This window comes from Theropithecus gelada, chromosome 11 (assembly GCF_003255815.1).
Source record: "Theropithecus gelada isolate Dixy chromosome 11, Tgel_1.0, whole genome shotgun sequence".
Classification (NCBI taxonomy): domain Eukaryota; kingdom Metazoa; phylum Chordata; class Mammalia; order Primates; family Cercopithecidae; genus Theropithecus; species Theropithecus gelada.
Genome location: NC_037679.1, coordinates 118,843,612 through 118,867,265, shown reverse-complemented (window position 1 = coordinate 118,867,265; position 23,654 = coordinate 118,843,612). Strand labels below are relative to the sequence as shown.

Genomic DNA, 23,654 nt, shown 5'->3' with positions numbered 1-23,654 from the left:
TAGAGTCATTTTTATGCTCTTTGTATTGTACCTATGGAATTTATTTACCATTTCTGTTAGCAATGATTTCTTGCAAAAACAATAACACTTGTTACTTTTACGTGCTTAAAAATCAAGCCCTGGCTCTCTCTACGTATTATCTAGTGTAATCCTTATATTAACCCTGTGAGTAGTCATTATCACTTCTTTTACACAGGAGGAAGTTAGAGAAGAGTATTAAGTGTTCTTTTAGTCTTTTCCACTTTGTCTTTAGTTTTCTCTTAGCTGTTCTTTTAAATTCTAAGATCATTCTTAACTAAAAACTAAAAAGAATTGATCAGCCTTTTTATCAAGTGTTAAATTTATACCATCTTTTTCTTTGAACAGGGCTGGCAAATAAACCTGGATTTATCCCTTAGCCCTGTTATAGCAAGTCTCAGAAAATTTGGACTTCAGCTTCCCCAGTGAAACATTTTCAAATGCCTATGTCTGGATTGCCTGTTAGTCTATTGGCTAGCACTAAAGGAAATCAGGCGAGAGACAAAGGGACATTTTTGCGAGGGTGTCAGTCAATGCAACATGTTAGGACTAGCGTCAGATTTTTTTTTTTTAATGAAAATAATTGAAATGTGGTAGAGGGTCCTTTAGCTTGTTCTGGCAATCCTAAATACTGTTAACTGAAGAACGATGGGGCTCATAAATTTGGAACGGAGAGGCAGGGATAAAGAAAACAGGAATTTATGCTGAGCAGGGTAGCTAAGTATATATTTTTAACTATAGGAGGAGCTATTAGTATTTATGAAGGGGTGGCACACACATACGTAGTAGGCTAACGTGTATGCAACATGCATCCCAAGTCCACTTTGGCGTGGAGCTTTAACATTTAAATGTATTACAGTTAGGGCCTATACATCAAAAGGTGAAGCAGAGGACACAAAGGCCCTCTTCTGTGTGCAGCCTCCGTAGACTGGCCAGAACCACTCCATGGTCAGAGGTCTCTTATCAGGAAAGAATTCTTGTTATTGTGTTGAAACTGCAAAAGGGAGGGGCAGTGTCAGGCAGGTGGTTGATACCAGTCTTTCAGAAGCTCTGGTTTCTGTTTAACTTTTAGGGAAGAAAGTTTAATTAGAGTGTTACTGGAAAGGGATCCCAGTCTAGACTCCAAGAGAGGATTCTTGGATCTTGCACAAGAAAGAATTCAGGGTGAGTCCACAGAGTAAGATAAAATCAAGTTTATTAGAGAAGTAAAGAAAGAAAAGAATGTCTACTCCATAAGCAGAGCAGCACTGAAGGCTTCTGGTTGGCTATTTTTATGGTTATTTCTTGATTATATGCTAAGCAAGGGTAGATTATTCATGAGTTTTCCTGGAAAAGGGTAGGGAGTTCCCAGAACTGGGGGTTTCTCTTTCTTTTAGACCATATAGGGTAAGCTCTGGATTTTACCATGGCATTTGTAAACTGTCATGGCACTGGTGAGAGTGTCTTTTAGCATGCTAATGCATTATAAATAGCATAAGATAAGCTGTGAGGATGACCAGAGTTCACTTTCCTCACCATCTTGGTTTTGTGGGGTTTTGTCTGGCTTCTTTACTGTATCCTGTTTTTTCAGTGGGTTGTTTGTGACCTGTATCTTGTGATGTCCTATCTCATCCTGTAAGAATGCCTGACCTCTTATGAATGGAGCACAGCTGATCTCAGCTCATTTTGTCCAGTCCCTATTCAAGATGGATTTGCTCTGGTTTAAATGGTCCTGACATATTTCCCCCAATACTTCCAAAGGGACCCTTAATCCTAAAGTTTGCAGATGGATGAAGATCCAACTTCTGTAGCTTCTTCTGGCTGAATCCAGGTGATGATATTTTTGCCTAACTATTCAGGGTAGAGAGGAGCTCAGTCAGAAAGCATCAGTATGGTCAAGGCCATTGCTAACACTTGAGTTCTCACAAAAGGTGATATCTGGAAGATTAATAAGTGTTCAAATTTAAGAAAACGTTGAGTAATCTTATCCTGTATTGCCACACAAAGAGTACAAGAGCAATATATTCTACAACACTAAAGCAAAGTAAGTATAATTATCCCAAGTAAACTAAATAATAAGCCTTTCCATGAACTAGGCAGTTGTTGGAACCAAGCTGATTTGGGGTTGCTAGCCAATTCCAACACATGTTCAGAATTAAAATACTGATCCAGACATTTATGTTACCCTTCTGTTTCTTCTGAGCAGCAGCTGGAGATCACTGATTGGCTTATAGGAACAAACAGGGTCAATCTAAATGGCAGAAAAAACTCAAAACAATGAATGGGACTAGAATTGAATAACAAGTATACCATAGTTTCTGAAACATAATTTTTTCTCTCCAGTCTCCCATTTCTGTTGAAAACAAATCATGGTAGGACTGATTTGTTTGCACAGTAAGCTTTAGTCTTATTATGCTTGGCCTGGTTATCTGTATAAAGCATAGCAATAATAATTATTTGCCATATAGGCTTTTAAAAAATTGACTTTGATGTAACTTTGTTCCATAAGAAATCTCAGATTAGACTTTCTTAAGCCTTGAGCTGAGACACAGATTTATCTGTACATGCAAATACTTGTATGAGTTGTGTGAATTCTCTTCTTGAGATCCCAAGATAACTGGAGCTCCTAGGCCTGTCAGAATGGGCATTCTTTACTTACCACAGGTCAGGAACCCTGTAAAGGAATTGAATAGACAAGGTATGAGGCCAACTTTTCTGGGAGGCTTTTGTCAGTTCTGTAAGTCAACTTTGATTCCTTAAAGCAATCTGTTTATATTTGAAAGAATGCCATTCCAGTCAAAGCCCTGCTAAAACAGGCAGTGTCTCTAATTGTGTCCTGTTACAAAGGAAAACAGATTTTTATTGCACATATGCAAATTACTATGTTGTCATAAGTTAAGAATACTCACAAATAGTTTTCAAATTCTTAAGAAATCAGGTAGAAAGAAATGTGCTCCAAAGTTTGCTCATAGGAGTATAATTTACTCAATTTTTAAAAACTGTAAATAGCTCAAAAAAGGTTTCTTGACTCTGAAAAATGAAACAAAGGATCAGCAACACTTTAAGCAAAAAGTCACTAGAAGGTTATTTTGTTCTTTTATTAATTTAGTCCATGCTCTTAATTCCTGTTTGCTCAATATTTATGAACATATTAGTTTCCCAAGGGAGACTCTTGGAAGTTTTTTTCCTCTCTATTTTAATGGCACACTTTCAAAAGTGCATTTGAAAGTCCTCTATCTGATTATAAACCATCTTTTAAAGAGAATCAAAACAAGACAACAATTTTCTGTGGATAACATAAAGTCTTAGGGAAGCCATGGTTAAAGACACAATTGACTAGAAATTTTGGTTACTTCTGTGGCATACAACAATTTTACATAACAATTATTACTGATAACATATACTAAGTCATATCAGAATTTAGGAGTTTCCCATAATTTTGGAGCACATACTAATAACATATTTATACAAATATAGCCCAAAGAAAGCTAAACACCGTTTCATATTTGACAGTACCTCCTGTATGATTTTAATATACCAAATAAGCCAAATATGTCATTTTTGGACTTTAGGAAACCCCATATCTAAAGTAGTGACCAGATCAGAAAAAGGCATAATGTAGACTTTGATTTTGGAAAGTTTGTCAAATATCACAGATTTGAAACACTTGATATTATAAAATTGAATCCCAGGTCACTGTAAGTCATTTATTTAGCCAAAATGATAACACAAAGCTTTTCAAAAAGCAAAATCCTTTACTCATTGATAGAGGGAAGACAGCTTTCCAAACAATGTCTCACTTTTTCTTCTTTTTCTTGTAGTTTAATTCAAAAGGCAAACAAAAATCTTCCATTATCTTTTAATATTACACAAAAATTTTGTTCAAGAGAGAAAGCCAAATTTCATCTTTGTATTAATAAATGTCAAATCCAATTCTTGAGAAAACCTTGTAGACAAATCTATTCAATCTTAATCAGTTTTACCATGAGGTAAGATTCTCATAAACCTTTTGTAGTCCTTTACAATTTTTGTTTGTTGTTGTTAAAGAGCAGATTAATGTTCTAAGAAAACCCTGTTGTGCTTTTATTCCAATATTCTATTTATGGAAAAACTGAATAATACCCTTTCACTTTAGCTAATATTTTCACACAGAATTTCTTTTACAAGAATAATTTTCACAGACCTCCCACAACTTGCTCAAACCTTTAGCTTTATCCTATGTGACTTAAAACAATCCTTTAACTCTGTCAACTAGGCAATAAGACCACATTCCCATGCCTTCATATAATCTTTTACCAACAATACATTCTATTTTCCTTACACGCCTTGCAGGTAACACTCTTTCTCTGGTAGCTTCAATTACATATGCTACAATGTTAACTCTTAGCAAATTTTATGTTTGGTGAAAAGTCTGATAAGTAAGTGGTTTTAATTATGTACTGAGTGTGGAGCCTAGGACACCAGACAGAAGTGCAGATAAGGTCTGACTCTTTCCAGCATAGCTAGGGGGCATGGCCAACTCCACATGTCCCCAGGCCCTATCTAGAATCTAATGGCTCCAAAGTAGGTAAGTTGAACAATTTGTTAAAGAAGCATTTTATGGCATTGAAGCACTTAGCAAATCTAATTTAATCTGACCCAATTTAACCAGATATCTAAATTTTGAAGACATTTTTATTTTACCAATAATATTTAAGACTCTCTTTATTTCCCAAAGATTATTAAAGTCCCATGAATTAAAAGGTGTTAGTTTTTATTTTTCTGACAAAATATTCAATTTAAGTGCTTATTTTCCAAGTCAATTAATTAGAGCTCTTTTATATACATATCTCACATACAACACATATAAATACACAGACAAACAGAAGACCTAGTAGTTGTTGATTTTTTCATTTGCCAACTTTTAAGTATCTTAATTGGATTACTGGCTTCAGGGTGGAGCAACGTGGGTACAGAGCCAGGAAAACATGCAGTTTCTAGGGCCTAATAAACAGGCACAGATAGAAGGTAAAACAGATTCCCCATTACAGATCCCATTTTTATATTGGATTCTGGATCCCAAAAAGAGAGAATCAGCCCATCCCCTGTGGGAGTTTTGGAAGGTATAGAAGGACATTTCCATACCTTCTCGGTGGCCAAGAGCATGCTTCTGTGATCCAAATGCACACAGAGTGCGGTATTCTCCTGTAACTGCTCTTAGCCTTCCCTTAAGGTATATTTCCTACCTAGTTATTACACTCCAAGGCTAAAAGCTCTCCCATAATGCAAAGTAATTTCTGATACCCCTAAAAGTAAAAAACATTAGGTAACACAATGCAAATCAGAGCGATGCCTTGGATTTTGAGAGGGATCTGTTCGCCCCAAGTTCCTGGGGTTGCATGAGGAAAACAGAAATTGTCCTCAAAATGGAGCCTGTGATGCCTCCTCGGTTTTTTTCTAAGGAGTCCCATGCTGTTAGAAATGATCCTAGGTCCTCTCAATGTGGGCATCAAGAGTGGCAAGAAAACAAAATGAGAAAAAAAATTCAGTTGACTGAGAAGAAAAAACTTTTCTTTTTTCTAGAAAAAGATCCAAGAAGAGAAAAAAATAATATAAAAGCCTGCCAGATAGATAGATAGATAGATAGATAGATAGATAGATAGATAGATAATCTTAGATATCACTTTTAATTAAGCTGACTTTTAACCAAATCTCTTATTACCAGACTCTAGCCAGGACAAACAGTCAATATTTCTGGCTTTTGAACTGTAACAAAAATAACCTCCCAGGTGAAACCAGTAAACCTTAATTAAGTTGATGATTTAACCACAGGTATGGGAGGTATTTTCAAAGAGGTGGTAAGCAGTTTTTACAAGATCTAGAACCTCCAAACATAGCTCAGAGGAAGGAAAATTCAAGACACGTAGTCACTAGTTGTTCATGGAGGCAAAGAGAATAAATGGCAAAGGTCACATAGATATCAAACCAGAAAGGACTCATTCCCGAAGCTGGGAATTGAACCCAGGCCACCACTGTGAAATAGCAAAGCCTTAGCTACTTAGCTGCAGTACTGCACAGTCTCCATTGCTCCTCTGAGAAGGAGCCTAGAGCAGCCAGTTTTGAGCTTGCAAAGGCTTTTAACTGCTCAAGATAATTTTTAGGACTGACAGGAACCCCAAATTCACACCCTCTAGATGGCAGAGATCAGGAGAAAGTACCCCCACATGATTACAAGGTCAAGCTTTCAAGGACGTAAAACAAGAAGAGAGGGAAACTTCGTCCAGGTTTTGTTTCAGGGACCTGCAGGAAAGTTTGTAACTGACCAGTTTGCTGGCCAGCTTGAAGAGCAGATTTGTAGGATCGCTAGGCCTGCGTTCTATCCTGTGGCTAGGGCTGCCATAATAGAATATTACAGACTAGGCAGCTTCAACCACAGGTGTTTATTTTCTCACTCTTCCAGAGTCTAGAAGTCCAAGATGAGGGTGCCTGCAAAGCTGATTTCGGGTAAGAGCTCTCCTCCCAGCTTGTAGATGGCCACCTTCTCCCTATGTCCTCACTGGGCCTTTCCTCTGTTTGGCCAAGGGAGCTCTCTCTGGTGTCTTTTCCTCTTCTTATAAGGATAGCAGGCCTATGGATTAAGGCCTCATTCTCATGACTTCATTTAAGTTTAATTATCTCTTTAAAGGCCCGATGTCCAAATACAGTCACATCGTGGGTTAGGATTTCAACATGGGAATTTCAGGGACACAATTCAATCCATAATAAATAGGAGGGCATTGGAAGGAGAGTGTTCCAGGCAGAGAAGTAGTGCAGTAGAGCATATAGAAGTAGGGAAGTGAGGAGCAATGGAAGGGGTTCAGTATGGTTTGAGTGTGGGGTATGTAGAGGGTGAAGGCTGTTGTTACTAAACCAAACTGGGGTCTTTCACCCAGTGCAGTGAGGTCTATCATCCACACAGGGGTTTTACAGTGGGAGAAAGGAGGGTATTTATTTGCAGGCCAACAAGAAAACAGAATCAGGGAGCTCATGCCTAAGACCTAAACTCCCCAACTCCACATGTAAGGTGGGGAGGCAGAGGTTACAGCAAAGGCATCAATCAACACATGGAAGCCATATATTAGTTTGGCCTAAAAAGGTGGGATATCTTGAAGTAGGGGCTTACAGGTTACAAGTAAATCCAAAGATTTTCTGCTTTGCGCATTGATTAAGGAAGGGGATCTTTGTCTAAAGATGGGATCAGCAGGCCAGGCATGGTGGCTCATGCCTGTAATCTCCGCACTTTGAAAGGCTGAAGAAGGAGGGTAACTTGAGGCCAGGATTTCAACACCAGCCTAGGCAACATGGCAAGACTCTGTCTCTAAAAAAAAGAAAAAAGAAAAAGAAAAAAAATAAAGATGGAAAGGAATATTAGGTCTGGCCCATGGGTGGACTTCCTCCAGGCCTCTCAGAAAGAAATTTAAAACAAAGAATGGTGCCAGGCGTGGTGGTTCACACCTGTAATCCCAGCACTCTGGGACGCCGAGGTGGGCGGATCACTTGAGGTCAGGAATTTGAGACCAGCCTGGCCAACATGGTGAAACCCCATCTGTACTAAAAATACAAAAACTAACCGGGTGTGGTGGCGCGCCTGTAATCCCGGCTCCTCAAGAGGGTGAGGCAGGAGAATCGCTTGAACCTGGGAGGCGGAGGTTGCAGTGAGCCAAGATTGTGCCATTGCACTCCAGCCTGGGCAACAGAGCGAGGCTCGAGACTCCATTTAAAAAAAACGAAACAAAAAACAAAGAATGGTGATAATTCAGTTCTCAGTTCCTTTTCTTTTTCTTTTTCTTTCTTTTTTTTTTTTTTTTTTTCTTTTCTTTTTTTTTCAAACTGCTCCTGTGGAGCAGGGCTACCTCATAGCCAGTGTACCCAGAGTTGCCTCAGTTCCCTCATATCTGTGGTCTGGAGGATCCATTTGATGGAGATCCAGGTTCTGAAAAACAACCCTGGTACATCTGTTAAGGTGTTACCTTTAGTTTCTGTAGGAAACCAAACATCTTCTGACTCTGACTTCCTTGGTGATTGTTTTAAGCTACTGTTACCCTTTTTTTCTTATCAAGTTGCTCATTTACTTCTCAAGGCTAGCCAGATGACTGGACTTTCTTTTGAAGGAACTCAAGATGTTCCTTTGTTTTATGCTCAGGGGCAGGGGGCACTCAGCAGGCCCCTAAGAGGTATCCCTGCTGTGTCTCACCATGGGTGAAGGCTCAGGGGGAAGAAAGCTAGACACCAGTTTGAACTGTCTTAAAATAAGGAGATCTTGGGTACTTTAGTAATATTTTTTTTCAAGCTTTAGTAAAGTATGAAAGAACTCTGGATTAAGAGGAGAAGAACTAGAATTTAATAACCGTGAAACCTGGGCAAATTGTTTGTTCGAAGCCTCAGTTTTCTCAACTTAAAAATAGGAATTATAACTTTTTGAATTGTTCTGTTATATGAGATATTGACAGTGAAATATGTTGGAGCCAAAAAAGCAAAGCATACTATTGAGGGTTATTATTATTTTTTAATCTTTCAGCCAGCCAGCTATAGTAGCTTTTCCTATATAAACACAGTATGAATTCAGTGCTCTCGTTTTCCTGACCCTCACAGCTTTCAAACCCTGTATGGACCACTTGAGTTCTCTCCCTTGCAGCACCCCTTGGTCCAACCTTCTTTACTATTTTCCCCTTTAACAATTTCACCCTCTTTCAAAAGAACTGGCAGTATTTTTTTTAAAAAAAAGAAAACAGGCTACTCTTCGAATTAAAAAAACAAAAATTGCGTTGCTTTAGGAAAAATGCTCTTCTGTCTTATTTCTTCTGCCTCTCATCTGCCTTGCCTAGGCAGAATTATTCCCAAGCCTGCACATGCTGTTGTGCTTCTCTGCCTTCTGGACCAAAACATAGGCTAATAGTACTCTTCTCAGCTCACTGAGCTCTTTCCTGCCATCATTCAAATCACCTCTGAAATCCTGTCTTTCGATAAAGTAATTTCTGACTGACCCAGAGGGAAGTGATGATTTTCTCTGTGACATGTCTTTTTATTTTCCATCACACTCAGTGTCTTGTCCTTCCGTGCAAAATGTCCATGTATTTAAAATCCCTTGTATATGTATTTGCCGTTTATTTGTGAGGTATAGCCCCTGAAGTAAAAAAAGTCTTTATTTTTTTTATTTATTTATTTTTTAAAATTTATTTATTATTATTATACTTTAAGTTGTAGGGTACATGTGCATAACATGCAGGTTTGTTACATATGTATACTTGTGCCATGTTGGTCTACTGCACCCATCAACTCGTCATTTACATCAGGTATAACTCCCAATGCAATCCCTCCCCCCTCCCAAAAAGTCTTTATTTTTTTTTAACACATCAGCATTTCAGTTTCAAAGTCAATGTGGTCTCTTGAGAAGTTAAACACGCTGCATTTGAAATTTTATATTTCTCATTTTTCATGTTTTTTTTTAAAGCCCCTTTCAATTCCTCATGTATTTGAATATTCCAGGAAGCTAGTAAAAAGCCAAAGTGTTAAAGTGTTTATAAGGAAATAGAACTCATCGAACCTGACTTACACAATTCATCAGCTGTTGTCATCCATATGTTCTCATTATTTATGTGGCTTTTGCTTTATTTAATCAGATGACTGAACTTATCATCGTGGAATTTTGCTAATAGTTGTTTAATATTATATAATAACATACTCTTGTGTGAAACAAGTTAATTGACTTTCATTTTTTAATTTTAAAAAAATTTATGTGAGAGTCAGGAGTTACATGTGCAAGTTTGTTACATGGGTATATGTTGTGATACCGAGATTTTAGCTTCTAAGGATTTCATTGCCCAAGAAGTGAACATGGTACACTGTAGGTAGTTTTTCTAAACACTTTTCCCCTCCCCCTCTTTTGGAATCCCCAGTGTTTATTGTTCCCATCTTTGTGTCTATATGTACCTAATGCTTAGCTCTCACTTATAAGTGAGGACATGTGATATTTGGTTTTCTGTTTCTGTGTTAATTCTTTTAGGATAGTAGACTCCAGCTGCATCTGTGTTGCTACAAATGACATGAGTTCATTCTTTTTTATGGCTATGTAATATTCCGTGGTTTATATGTATCACATTTTCTTTATTCGCTCCACCACTGATGGTCACCTGCGTTGATTCCATCTCTTTGTTATTATGGACAGGGCTGTGATAAACATATGAGTGGAGTTACCTTTTTTGTATAACAATTCATAGTAAAATGCTCTTAACAGCAGCACTAAATTGCTCTTAAAAAGCAATTTACATTGCTTTTCAGGCTAGAAGGGATATTTGAAACATAGAAACAAATAATGACTCCTAAGCACAGAAACCCACCCAATCATAAAGCTCTCTTCCTCTTTCTGCCTTGTGTTAGACCTTATTTATTCCGTCTTAAAGCACTGTGACCATTTTCAGTGAAATCGCAGAGTTTCATTCATAAAAAGACAATGAATTGGTGTAAGTAATCATTTAAGGATGAAGGTGACTAGTCTGTGATCAACACCAGTACTTGAAGTACTTGTAAAACATGAATTGACTTGGTTAAATTGCAGAAAATAAAGTATTAGTACACATGAACACATTTTCTCTCAGCATTGAAAAATTCTAGCCTATAATTTACCTGCTTGCTAAGAATACAAATATTACTTAGAGGTTTATCAAGACCTTTTTCTAGAAATGGATTTAATGTACAGAATTACTCCATTTTCTATCTGTGCTCTGTATACTACCACCTAGTGGAATAAAATGCAAATTTGCCTGTCAATATCAGGAAAAGAAAATAAATAAAGTGAAATTTATTTCAGGAAAAAATTTTCATAATGTATTATTGTTATTTCTTTTAGTATAATGTAGTTTGCATAAAATACATTAGTTCAGAGTGAAAAAAGTCCCAGCCGTTTTTGCGATAGCTATTAAAATGCTATTAGCTTGTCCACAAATAAGCTATTCTATTCAGAAACTTAGAAGCTAGGTAAATTATTGAGACTATGCCAGCATATTATATCTCTAAATTACGTTGAGAAGCTTATCTTAATTCCTCATCACTAGGGTAGATTAGTCCATTTTCACACTACTATGAAGAACTACCTGAGACTGGGTAATTTACGAAGAAAAGAGGTTTAATTGACTCACAGTTTTGCAGGGTTAGCATGACTGGGAGGCTTCAGGAAACTTACAGTCCTAATAGAAGGTGAAAGGGAAGCAAAGACCTTCTCCTGGCAGCAGGAGAGAGAGAGCACAGGGGAAGTGCCACAGGCTTTTAAACAATCAGATCTCATGAGAACTCACTCACTGTCACCAGCACAGCAGGGAGGAAATTCACCCCCATGATTCTATCACCTCAGACTGGGCCCCTCCTTCAATTTGACATGAGATTTGGGCAGGGACACAAATACAAACCATGTCATAGGATTCGTTAAAAAATCTAACATATTCTGCTTCAAGGCACTCATGAAATGAAGGTGTCATTACTTAACTGAGAGGTTAAATAAAAGTGCAGAGATAAGATGGTTCAGTTTTATCGTAGCTGGGAAGAAAAGCAGGTGTGTAGTATGCTTAGGTTTTTCCTCCCAAACAGTGAAACCAAAAAAGGCAAATGAAGCTTTAAGGCACTTTATCCTTTATTGGTAGGATGGTCCTCCTTGAATCTTCAGCCTCCGTTAAGGAGCAAACACAAGCTAACAATCAAAACCTGTTGTTGCTTGCTGACGGATTTCTCTGACATAGTCTTTTTTTTTTTTTTTTTGAGACGGAGTCTCGCTGTGTCACCCAGGCTGGAGTGCAGTGGCCGGATCTCAGCTCACTGCAAGCTCCGCCTCCCGGGTTTACGCCATTCTCCTGCCTCAGCCTCCGGAGTAGCTGGGACTACAGGCGCCCGCCACCTCGCCCGGCTAGTTTTTTTTTTTTTTTTTTTTTTTGTATTTTTTAGTAGAGACGGGGTTTCACCGTATTAGCCAGGATGGTCTCGATCTCCTGACCTCGTGATCCGCCCGTCTCGGCCTCCCAAAGTGCTGGGATTACAGGCCCTTTGGTTATCATGTTCCCATGGAATGCTAATGAAATTAGACTCCCGTTTCCTAAGGTGGCATGCCTTTCAGATAGCATTGGTGTGCGCTTGTGCAAACACATTTGTTTATGCTCATTAATATTTTACCTGCCTGATTTTGGTGGTCTGAGTGTTGAGCAGTGGGTGAGGGACTGTGGGGCAATGGATAGTAAGGGGAAGTTTAATTGAAGTTCAGATAAAAATATCCCTCAAGAAACATTACAAAGCCACAAAATCAGCGCAAGTTGAGTCTTTTCTATTGTAAAGATTCTCTTTCTTTTCCTGACAGATCCCCATTCCTATCCAGGTAGAACAGGCTCTAGTGAAGATTGGACACAAGTGGTTTATGGCCCAAAACTCTTAACCTAATAGTCCTGCCTTGTTTTTTTACTTCGTGTGGTCTTGAATTGCTGAGGATAGCCCAGTGATCATTTCTATCTTAATATGTAGCCTTCAAAATGTTGGGTCTCTCGGTTTTCTTCCTTAATAAACAATGAACCCTAATTACTTATAACTGCTCTTGTGCTGGAGGAATTGGCATGATTTTGCATTGTGGGCTACTGGCTTTGCAGTGTTTGTGGGAAAGACGGCCTTCTATCTTTGTTATTTATAAGTCATTCATTCCCTGTTTTTTTTTTTTAATTATATTGTTAAATAAAAAACTTCAGCCAAATTAAATTTAAAAGGATTTAATTGACCAAAGAGCCATTCGCAACTTGGGCAGCCTTCCCAGCCAGAGTAGACCCTGTGGCTTCAGTGCAGCCTCGCGGTGGAAGAGGATTTATGGACAGAGAAAGGAAAGTGACATACAGAAAACAGAAATGAGGTTCAGAAACAGCTGGATTGGCTATAACTCAGCGTTTGCCTTATTTGAACAGTTGGCCACATTTGATTGGCCAAAACTCAGTGATTGGCACAAGAGTAGGCTACAGTCTGTTTATAATGCCCATTTAGGTTATAGTTCATGATGTACAGAGAAACCTTTAGGCGGAGCTTAAAATAATGTAATGAGGCAGCTGTAGGCAAAACTTGATTTAACAGTGCTTATCCCTCTAGTGAAGCTGTCCTCTTGCTACCTGCTAGTTGATGTGGGCAGGTGTGCTAATGGCACATTCCCCTCCACCTACCACCTGCTGAAGACTCTGCCGTGTCCTGAAGCAGTCACTTAGGCTGTGAAACAGAAGGACGAGTTAGAGAAGTAAATATTATATTTTACCCCGCAAAGACTGAAACCATGTCTGGGTTCTCCCCTTTCTCAATTTGCAATCAATGCAACCTTGAAAGGTGTTATATAGATAGTGGTTGGAAATATGTCTCTCCTCCAAAACCCTACTAATGCACAAAAATGGACAAATCCAGCTTTTTTGCTTAAAATCAACAACTCAGAAAGCAAAGCAAAATGAAATGTATGTGCTCCATTCTCAGGATTTCCTCCTTGAAAACCATTAGGCTTTGTGTAACTCGATTTTAAAAGTATGGTAATAGCTCCTGTCATTCGATGGCTCCTTCTGGGAGACAGATATAAATCTATTCTAGACTTTTAAGACTGGTGTCTACATTTTAAGTTACGGTTGTGTCTACTTCTGCTTTGTTGCAGCCTTCTCTTGGAGTCAAGAAGCCTACCAAAGCCCTGCTCTTTGTACTCTTGAGCCCAGTGGGACCTTATTTTTCAAGTGGAACCTTTAATCCAGTGTCCCTGTGGGCCAATCCCAAGTATGTAAGAGCCTGGGAAGGTGGAACTGGGGACTGCAAGATGGGAGGGTAAGTAAATCTGTGTCTCTGTCTAAAGGAAAGATCCCTTCATGACCATTGAGTTAGTGCCATTTCACTTCAGTATGAACACATTTAGTACTTTTCAAACTTTAATGTTCATTGCGTTTCATGGTTAATTTTCAGTTTAATCTTTCAGCAAGCCAGCTCTAGTAGCTTTTCCTATATAAACGCAGTATGAATTCAGTGCCGTCTCTTTTAGATGTGCTAGTTTAAAGGATAGCCGATGGCCCTTCATAAGGGAGAAACACTGGATATGATACCTAGGCAAGAACTGAAGCAAGAAACTAAAACAAGCATGACATCAGTGCTTTGGATAAACTGCCCCGGGCACTGGTCTCTGGCTGCAGGCTGATGGCTGGCATTAAAGAGCATCTGGTCCTGAGACCTAGGCTCTCAGTTGGCTCCAGGGAGTCCTGTCTGGGGAAGGTGCCCGCCTCACTGAAGTGCTGTCTTCATTGCCACAGATTGTGGCCACACCTGCTGCCAACTGGCTGCGGGACAGCCCTGCTTTGGCTCTGTCAGGCCAGTCTCATAGGCCATATGTAGCTGGCAGGGAATATAAGAGCATTTAAAAAGTGTCGGGCGATTTCAGGGGTGGACTTGGCCATGAGTTAGGAATGCCCCTATGGGTGAACGAGAATAACTGGATTAAGCAGCATGGGTTCTTGCTTTGCATGTATCAAATGGTGCTCTTCACATACCCAGGGCAGCAGCTGTCCAAAAAGGTGTCCATGGCAGTCTTGTGGGCCCTGGTAGGACCTGTAGGTTCAGGAGGCAGGAGAGAGTCACATGACATGCTGCTGGGGTATTAGAGGCAATGACCACTGGATTTGACCCTTCTGTAGTCTTGCTGTAGTTTTCTTTTCTCTCCTCACCTACCCAAAGGAAAAAAGAATGGTTATAAAAGTCATCCCCACTGGCAACTTTAGCAACTGCATTCCCTCAATGGGTAGAGAAATCCAAATGGAATGCGTTAAAACCAGGAAGTCTTTTCTCCTTCTGGCTTAGAGCACACCTTCCTGTGTCCTAGGCTAGCCAGGCTGAACACTCCTTTTGTGGACTCTTGATTTCTTTTTTTACTGGTTCAAACTTCTTCACAGAGCATGTGCCTATGTACCACTGCATACCACATATATACCATATAGAGAAAGTAAATAAACAAGCTGGATGAGATGTAATAAGGAAAAAGTTTCCTTTTTTAAAATATTGCTTTCTAGCTCCCCCTACCTGTCTAGGAAAAGGATAACATGGGGACACAGAAATTGCAGGGCAATCTTTATTAACCGGTTTTTGGGCAGGTTGTAATTTATTTGTAAATGATGATTTAATGCATTGTCGCAGAATACATGATCACTGTAGGGCAGTTAAAAATTAATGCTTTCAGTGCAACACAGAGTGAACCCTAATGTAATGGACTTGTGGACTACACTAATGCAAGATGATAATAATAAGAAAAACTGAGAAGGTAGTCGGGAAGGGGTATAATAGGGGAATTCTGTTACTTTTTGCTCAATTTCTCTGTGAATCTAAAAGTGCTCTAAAAAAATAAAATCTATTATAAAAAATATTTGATTCATTAGGCTCAGGTGGACTATGATCAATGGAAATTGACTTGAAATCTCTTAGGAAAGGAAGAGACCAGAGAAGAAAGTATTGAAATCATAAATTAAAAATGGCAAGAGGGAAGGTGGTAACCAAAAGGGTGGGCATTTAACCTATATGCCTATCACTTCCAAAATGTTCTAGGGCTGTCTCCTATGCTTCTGACCTGGAGAAGTACTAGGGGAGCAAAAGATTCCACATTTAGTATTATCCTGTGGAGTTGGCAAAGACATTTGGAGTCAACTTTAGTTGTGTGTATCATTACATCTGTAAACCTAATTAAGTCAACAATTACCCTTGAGCATTTTTTATGACAACCGTAGTCAGCTGGTCTTTTTAAATAACTATTGAGTCTCATAAGCTCAAGACCTTTCTGCTTTCTATCTAAGTGAATCTGAGGAAAAGAGAGAAGCTTTTTTTTTTTTTTTTTTTTTTTTTTTGAGACGGAGTCAGGCTCTGTCACCCAGGCTGGAGTGCAGTGGCCGGATCTCAGCTCACTGCAAGCTCCGCCTCCCGGGTTCACACCATTCTCCTGCCTCAGCCTCCCAAGTAGCTGGGACTATAGGCGCCCGCCACCTCGCCCGGCTAGTTTTTTTGTATTTTTTTTTTAGTAGAGACGGGGTTTCACCGTGATAGCTAGGATGGTCTCGATCTCCTGACCTCGTGATCCGCCCGTCTCGGCCTCCCAAAGTGCTGGGATTATAGGCTTGAGCCACCGCGCCTGGCCTTTTTTTTTTTTTTTTTTAATTCTGAGATTATGCCACTATTTTGAAGGTTTTGAGGTAGCATTATCCTTCTATTTCTAAATATACACAAGTGAGAAAAGCAATACAGTTGCACACAGCTGAAGGAGAGGCCCAGTATAATGGGCCTCACCTTGGTTACAAATTAAGATCACCTGGGAGTGTTACCAAATACTGATTCCTGGTTCCTTCCTCCAGAGATTCTGGTTTATTTGGTCTGGGGCAGAGACTGAGCATCAGGATTCTTTAGCATGCAGCCAAGCTTGAGAAGCCCTGAGCTAGAGAAAGGTCTTGCACTGTAGAAACATTTTTAGTCCCAGGTGATTCCTTAGTTAATTTGGGAGGAATAAGGCTTTCTGTCATTCTCTCTTTTTCTCTCTCTCTTGCACGTGCACACGTACACACACACACACATACACACACACACACAAATTACCTCTCTCTCTTAGTTTTTTCTTTTTTCATTGCATTCTGATTCTGCATTTAAGAGTACAAGCTTTGAAGTCAGAAAGACCTGGCTTAAAAACCTAACTGCCATAAGGGTGCATACATGTCATTATAGATTTGTCCAAATCCATAGAATGTACACCAGGAATGAACACTAATGAAAACTCTAGACTTCAGGTAATAATGGTATGTCGGTGTGGTTCATTCATTGCAGCAAATGTACCACTCTGGTGTGAGGCATTGGTAACGGTAGAAACTATTCATTTGGATGGGGAGAAGGGGATACAGGAAATCTTTGTACTTTCCTTTCAGTTTTGGTGGGAACCTAAAACTGCTCTGAAAAAACTTGAAGTCTTAAAAACAAACCAACCTACTTGCCTTGGGCATGTTACTTACCTGGTCTATGTATCAGTTTCCTCATGTATAAAGTTGAGGCAATAATACCTTGCACAGATTAAGTGAGATAATAGAAAGTGCCTAGGACAGGACTTGGCATATAGAAAGCTCTCAGCAAATGCAGTGTGATAACCTAATGGTACCCTGATGGTTAAAAGCTTGGACTTAGGAGTCAAGTGTCTGGGAGTTACACACTTAACTATCTGTGAGATCTTCTACAACTGAATCCTCTCTTTCTCCAAGTCTTCCAAAGAACAATAAAGTCTAGGGTTGTTTTTAGATGATGCAGTGAAATAACGTGGTTAAGTACTTAGTACCCAGTCTGGCAGGTACGGGTTACATATCTCTTATCTGAAATGCTTGGGATCAGATGTGTTTTCGATGTCAAATTTTGGAATATTTCTCTCTGAGCATCCCTAATCCGAAAAATTCGAAATCCAAATTGAGCATCATGTTGGCACTGAAAAGTTTCAGATTTTGGAGCATTTCGAAGTTTTGAATTAGGGATCCTCAACCTGGAGTAACCTCTCACAGTCACTGATGTTGTGAGGTTTTCTCACTGTCTCATTTCATTTCCTGGACTCTCTTTATCTTAGAAGAAATCAGTTAAGTTTTACATAATAGAATTTATTCTTTTGGAGGGATGTATTTAATATGTCTATTCTCCCAGATATCTATTCTATTTAAAACTATATTGAAATGTTTCTATGTCAACAGCTTTCTTACTTTTTCATTTTTCTGTTTCCTCCAAGAACATGTTTCTCTTATGAATATTGGCAGCACATGGGCGGGAACCCAACTATATTACCATGGTATCAGTTATCCTGTGGACATTAATCATATAGCTTACACCTGTGAGAGAACGTTGAGAAAATTAAAATTTGGGAGAATAAAGACCATCTATAGAATGTAATATATCAATCAATCAATCTAACTAAACATAAGAAACCCTTTCCTTTTCAGTGCATTGAAATAATCACTATCTTTAATTCTCTTTCCCTGCCCAGTGCTTCATGAAGCTGAGGAACTATGGTTTTAATTCAGCTACACTTACTTTTCCTTCCTGCCTTGCTGCCTTCCTGCCTCCCTTCCTTCCTCCCTCCCTCCCTCCCTTCCTTTCTTCCTTTTTTTGATGGAGTCTTGCTCTGTCACCCAGGCTGGAGTGCAATGGCATGATCTCGGCTCACTGCAGTCTCCGCCTCACGGGTTCAAGCAATTCTCCAGCCTCAGCCTCCCGCGTAGCTGGGACTACAGGCATGCACCACCACGCCCGGCTAATTTTGTGTGTGTGTTTTTAGTAGAGACAGGTTTCACCATGTTGGCCAGGATGGTCATGGTCTCTTGACCTCGTGATCCACCTGCCTTGGCCTCCCAAAGTGCTGGGATTACAGGCATGAGCCACCGTGCCCAGCCTAATTCAGCTACGCTTTCTTTTTTTCTTTTTTTTTTTTCTTTGAGACAGAGTCTCACGGCGCCATCTCGGCTCACTGCAAGCTCCGCCTCCCGGGTTCACGCCATTCTCCTGCCTCAGCCTCCTGAATAGCTGGGACTACAGGCGCTCGCCACCTCGCCTGGCTAATTTTTTGTATTTTTAGTAGAGACGGGGTTTCACCGTGTTAGCCAGGATGGTCATGATCTCCTGACCTCGTGATCCACCCGTCTCGGCCTCCCAAAGTGCTGGGATTACAGGCGTGAGCCACCGCCCCCGGCTCAGCTGCACTTTCAAAAGTGTGTGTCCATTTGTATTTAGACGCTTCTTTGAAAGGCTAAATATTCATCTGGTAAGAATTCTCTATGTGTTTTTTAATACAGTCTAAAAGGCATTTTGTATATGAAAAATAATTTATTTTCAGGTATGGTCAAACTTCACAGTTGTGTCTATGAATGAGAAAAAATTCAAGTAAAATAGTTATTGTTTTTTAGAGATGCAGTCTCGCTGTGTTGCCCAGGCTGGTCTGGAACTTCTGGCCTCAAACGATCCTCCTGCTTCGATCTCCTGAGTTACTGGGATTCCAAGCATGAGCCATCACACCCCACCAAAATAGTTATTTTTTTTTTAACTTAATTTCATTAGGATATTGAATACAGTCTCATGTAACTCATTTTTTGGCTTTTATTGTTATTATTTATTTTTTCCAAACAACCCAATGAGGTGTATAAAGCAGATATTTTTGTTTGCCAGATGGATTAAATGAGGCAAAGTGCAAGGGCTGTACCCAGGTCTGTTAACCACGGCCTGTGGTCTTTCTACTGGACATCCCCTGCAATCTGGTTTATACTCATTATTAAAAAACATTTATAATTTAACTCAGTTATCTATTTACTATCAATTATGAATAAGGTTTTTTGAATTTTTATGGTCATTAAACTATAGCTTCCTATCTGTTGTCTTTTTCATATTTATTTATCTATTTATATTTTTAATAGCTTCCTGTCTGTATACCAGACTTGCTTCATCTCCACATTGGCCAAGAATTTACATTTTGTCATCTGTATTTAGAAGTGTATGTTTTAAGGGTCTTTTAATGACTCTTTTTTTTTTTTTTTGGTGGCGGGGGTGGAATCTCACTCTATCTCCCAGGCTGGAGTGCAGTACCGTGATCTCGGCTCACTGCAACCTCTGCCTCCCCGGTTCAAGTGGTTCTCCTGCCTCAGCCTCCCGAGTAGCTGGGATTACAGGTGTGCTCCACTACATGTGGCTAATTTTTTATATTTTTGGTAGAGATGGGGTTTCACCATGTTGGCCAGGCTGGTCTCGAACTCCTGAGCTCAAGTGTTCCGCCCACCTCGGCCTCCCAAAGTGCTGGGATTACATGCATAAGCCACTGTGCCCAGCCCCTTTAATGACTCTTAACATTACCTTGGTGTGAGTCAACCTCATCATGTTCCAGTTGCAATCATCATGGTATGATGTCTGTTTTCCATAGTTTACTGGAATATTTCAGCTGTTAGTCAATATTCTTTCAGTTGCAAGTCAGAAAACCAACTTGAAATGATTTTTTTTTTTTTTTTTTTTTGAGACTAGTTTCGCTCTTGTTGCCTAGGCTGGAGTGCAATGGCCTGATCTCGGCTCACTGCAGCCTCTACCTCCTGAGTTCAAGAGACTCTCCTGCCTCAGCCTCTAGAGTAGGTGGGATTACAGGCATGCGCCACCACGCCTGGCTAATTTTTTTGTATTTTTAGTAGAGATGGAATTTCTTCATGTTGATCAGGCTGGTCTCGAACTGCCTACCTCAATTACAGGCGTGAGCCACTGCACCCAGCCTCAAAATGATCTTAAGCAGACAAGGGATCTATTGACTTATGAAACTAGGATGCTGGCAGTGGACTTGCTAGGGGTTAAAGAAATTATTTCCAAGTTTCTTGTGTTCTTTGCACATCCCCCTTTTTCTTTCCTTCTTCCTCTATCTCTGTCCTCTATCTCTGGTCAGAGCTTCTGGCTCCATGTTGGCCTAGGGCTCTGCTTCAGATGCTTTCTTCTGTGAAATGTGATCATGGACACAGCCGACCCCAGGTTTACATCATACCAAGTAAGCAACACCAGAAAGGAGAAAATGCCTGTATTTCAGGTTATAGACATTAAAATGAGTGAATGTACCCAAAGGAGGAATCATGTGACTATCTTAGGTTAAATGCCCACCCTGTAATTGAGCTGCGGCAGAGCAAGATCCTATATTGTCATCAGCTGCGGTAGGGAAAGATGCTATATTATCAATCTAAGCATAATGACATAGCTCTATAGAAAGACCATGTTTTTATAAGAGTATGGAATATAGTGGGAAGGGAGGCTGTGCAGATGAAAACAGTAGATAAACATTCACATGTGGCTCTAATATTTAATTGTTGTTATTATTATTATTTTTGAGACCGAGTCTCACTCTGTCACCCAGACTGGAGTGCAGAGTGCAATCTCGGCTCACTGCAACATTTGCCGCCCCCCACCCAAGTTCAAATCATTCTCCTGCCTCAGCCTCCCTAGTAGCTGAGATTATAGGCGTCCGCCACCACGCCCAGCTAGTTGTTGCATTTGCAGTAGAGACAGGGTTTCACAGTGTTGGCCGGGCTGGTCTCAAACTCCTGACCTCAAGTGATCCGCCCATCTCGGGCTCCCAAAGTGCTGGGATTATAGACGTGAGCCACTGCGCCTGGCCTCACGCTCAACTTTTATTTAGACAACAACACAAATTGTAATTTTACCCAGATGTAAAAGAGATACTCTAAGAGACCTAAACAGGTATTTTGTGGTAGATTACATTAATGTAATGTAGGAGTTTTACATTACTACATTTGTAGTCGTTTTAGTTGTTTTCATTGTTTGTTTCTGTGTATTTCTGGGGATTTCATAGTGCAATGGGGGGTCTAGAATTTATTCCTGACCCCTGACTGTCTTATGGCAGTACTTCTCATACTTAGTTATACAGCCAGGAGTGTATGGAGGCAAGCAGCTATCACATTTATTTGAGGACTCTCTTGTTTTGTCTAAAATATTCATCCCTATTTTATAATATACTCCATAATTTTCCCATATAAGTTTAGATAAAAGATATACGTTTAAAGTATTATAACACTAAATTGTCATTCCAGAAAGATGTACTTTGTTCCTTTCATTTTAAATAATCTGGGATGAATGGTGCAGGCTGAGAAAAATAAGCTTTTGAAATACTTTTTGGTCAACATCAAGACTTTTAACATGTGTCCTATCTTTAACATTTAATATTTGTCCTATCTTTTAGGGGAATTGGGCATTATGTGTTCCTTGGATACATTAGAAGGTCTTAGATAAAAGTGCGCACACTTGGTGCTCTTCTGCAGAAACTTGACAGAAGTTACTTCTCTAAACCTCAGTTTCTCATCTGAACAATGGAAATAATGATAGTGTCTACTTCGTAGTATTGATGTGAGATTGAAGTAATTCATGTAAAATTGCTTGGTGTGTGGAAACATACTCAGTAACTTTTAACTGTTCTCATTCACTTGGCTATTTACCTGTGTTCTTCTATTATTACTTCTTCAGTTAAGATTTCAAGGTTTCACATTGTTCTCTCTCTGATGAATGCAGTTAAATCACCTAGATTCTCTAAAGCATTTTCCTTTAAGGTTATGCAACTGACTAGAGAGTGTATATACATTAAGAACATAATACCTTCACTACGTCCACATGTGAATTAAGAACTCGAGGCTATCAGAGTGTAGAAGATAAGGGAGTGGGGATGAAATACGTTTGTAACCTGCATGTTTTCTCTTTCTTGAAGGAATTACGGATCATCTCTTTTTGCCCAGTGCGAAGCAGTGGATAATGGGTGTCAGCAGGTCCTGTGGCTCTATGGAAAGGACCATCAGATCACTGAAGTGGGAACTATGAATCTTTTTCTTTACTGGATAAATGAAGATGGAGGTAATCCACTCAGATTTCACTCTGCACATTTCTCAGTCATTTTCAACAGACTAGAAAGACAAGAGCTAGAAATTTAGTGCAAGGGAGTAAGTAGCACAGTCCCAGGCTAAGTAAGGACTACTGTGCTTTTGCTGCACAAATAGACATGAGGTTTTTTGTTTGTTTGTTTTGTTTTTTGTTTTGGTTTTTTTTTTAAGAAGTGGAGTATCACTGTGTCACCCAGGCTGGAGTGTAATGGCATGATCTCAGCTCACTGCAACCTCCACCTCTCTGGTTCAAGCAGTTCTGCTGCCTCAGCCTCCTAAGTAGCTGGGATTACAGGCGCCTACCACCACACCCAGCTAATTTTTGTATTTTTTTTTTAGTAGAGACGAGGTTTCATCATGTTGCCCAGGCTGGTCTTGAACTCCTGAACTGACCTCAGGTGATCCACCAGCCTTGACCTCCCAAAGTGCTGGGATTACAGGTGTGAGCCACTGCACCCAACCGAGTTTTGATTTAAAGAAGCTCTAGAGGTTTTTCGTTTTTCGTTTTTTTTTGTTTTGTTTTTTTGCTCTAGATGTACTGATTATTGAGATATTGAGATGTCACATTAAGGGATTTAAGTTACCGTGATTGGAAGATTTGCTTCCTTATCCCTTCTGCGGTTCCCCAACGATTTTCCTATCTGAACACCTTGCATTGGGAGATAGGTCTCAGATCAGGTCAGTGGTCATTTACCATATACCGTATATAAAATGCTATAGTAATAAATGCAGTGTACTGATTCTACTGGAAGGATTTTGTGTACTATCTGGCTGTAATTCTTTTAACAATTGTTGCCCTTTCTACATATTTTGAAAATGTATCACAGTCTCTCCAAATTTACTCTAGAGCCCAATTTGATTAAAGAACACCATTTTAAAAGACAAATCATGTATCTTGGGATTGTATCTAGATCCTGGTTCATTCAAGACAATTTCATATATCCACTATAGAAATCGGTATTTCTCTATTATCTTTAATATCCTGACTACTCGTTACTTTTCTTTGCTGTTCTTTTTTATTAGTTGGCAGAGACCACAGGGGTTCAGTGAAGTGTTGGCAATGTGTATGATATTGAATTAAATGGCCAATGGTGGGAGAAAAACAGGCATTTATTTCTATTAGAATTTTGATAATCATACCAAATTTAGAAACATATTTTTGGACTTGTTTACATTCTTAGGTTGTTCATTTCACAGTAGCAATTATAG

At 39.5% G+C, this 23,654-nt stretch overlaps 1 protein-coding gene across 4 annotated transcripts in view; it reads left to right on the top strand.

The window, feature by feature from the left end:
- BCAT1 (branched chain amino acid transaminase 1) overlaps positions 1-23,654 on the top strand; it is a 138,479-nt gene that overhangs the window by 86,528 nt on the left and 28,297 nt on the right. For all 4 annotated transcript variants that reach the window (XM_025401551.1, XM_025401550.1, XM_025401549.1 and 1 more), the window contains 2 exons: positions 13,661-13,824; positions 22,277-22,419. In XM_025401551.1, coding sequence (XP_025257336.1) covers positions 13,661-13,824; positions 22,277-22,419 — 307 coding nt within the window. The remainder of the gene's footprint in view (positions 1-13,660; positions 13,825-22,276; positions 22,420-23,654) is intronic.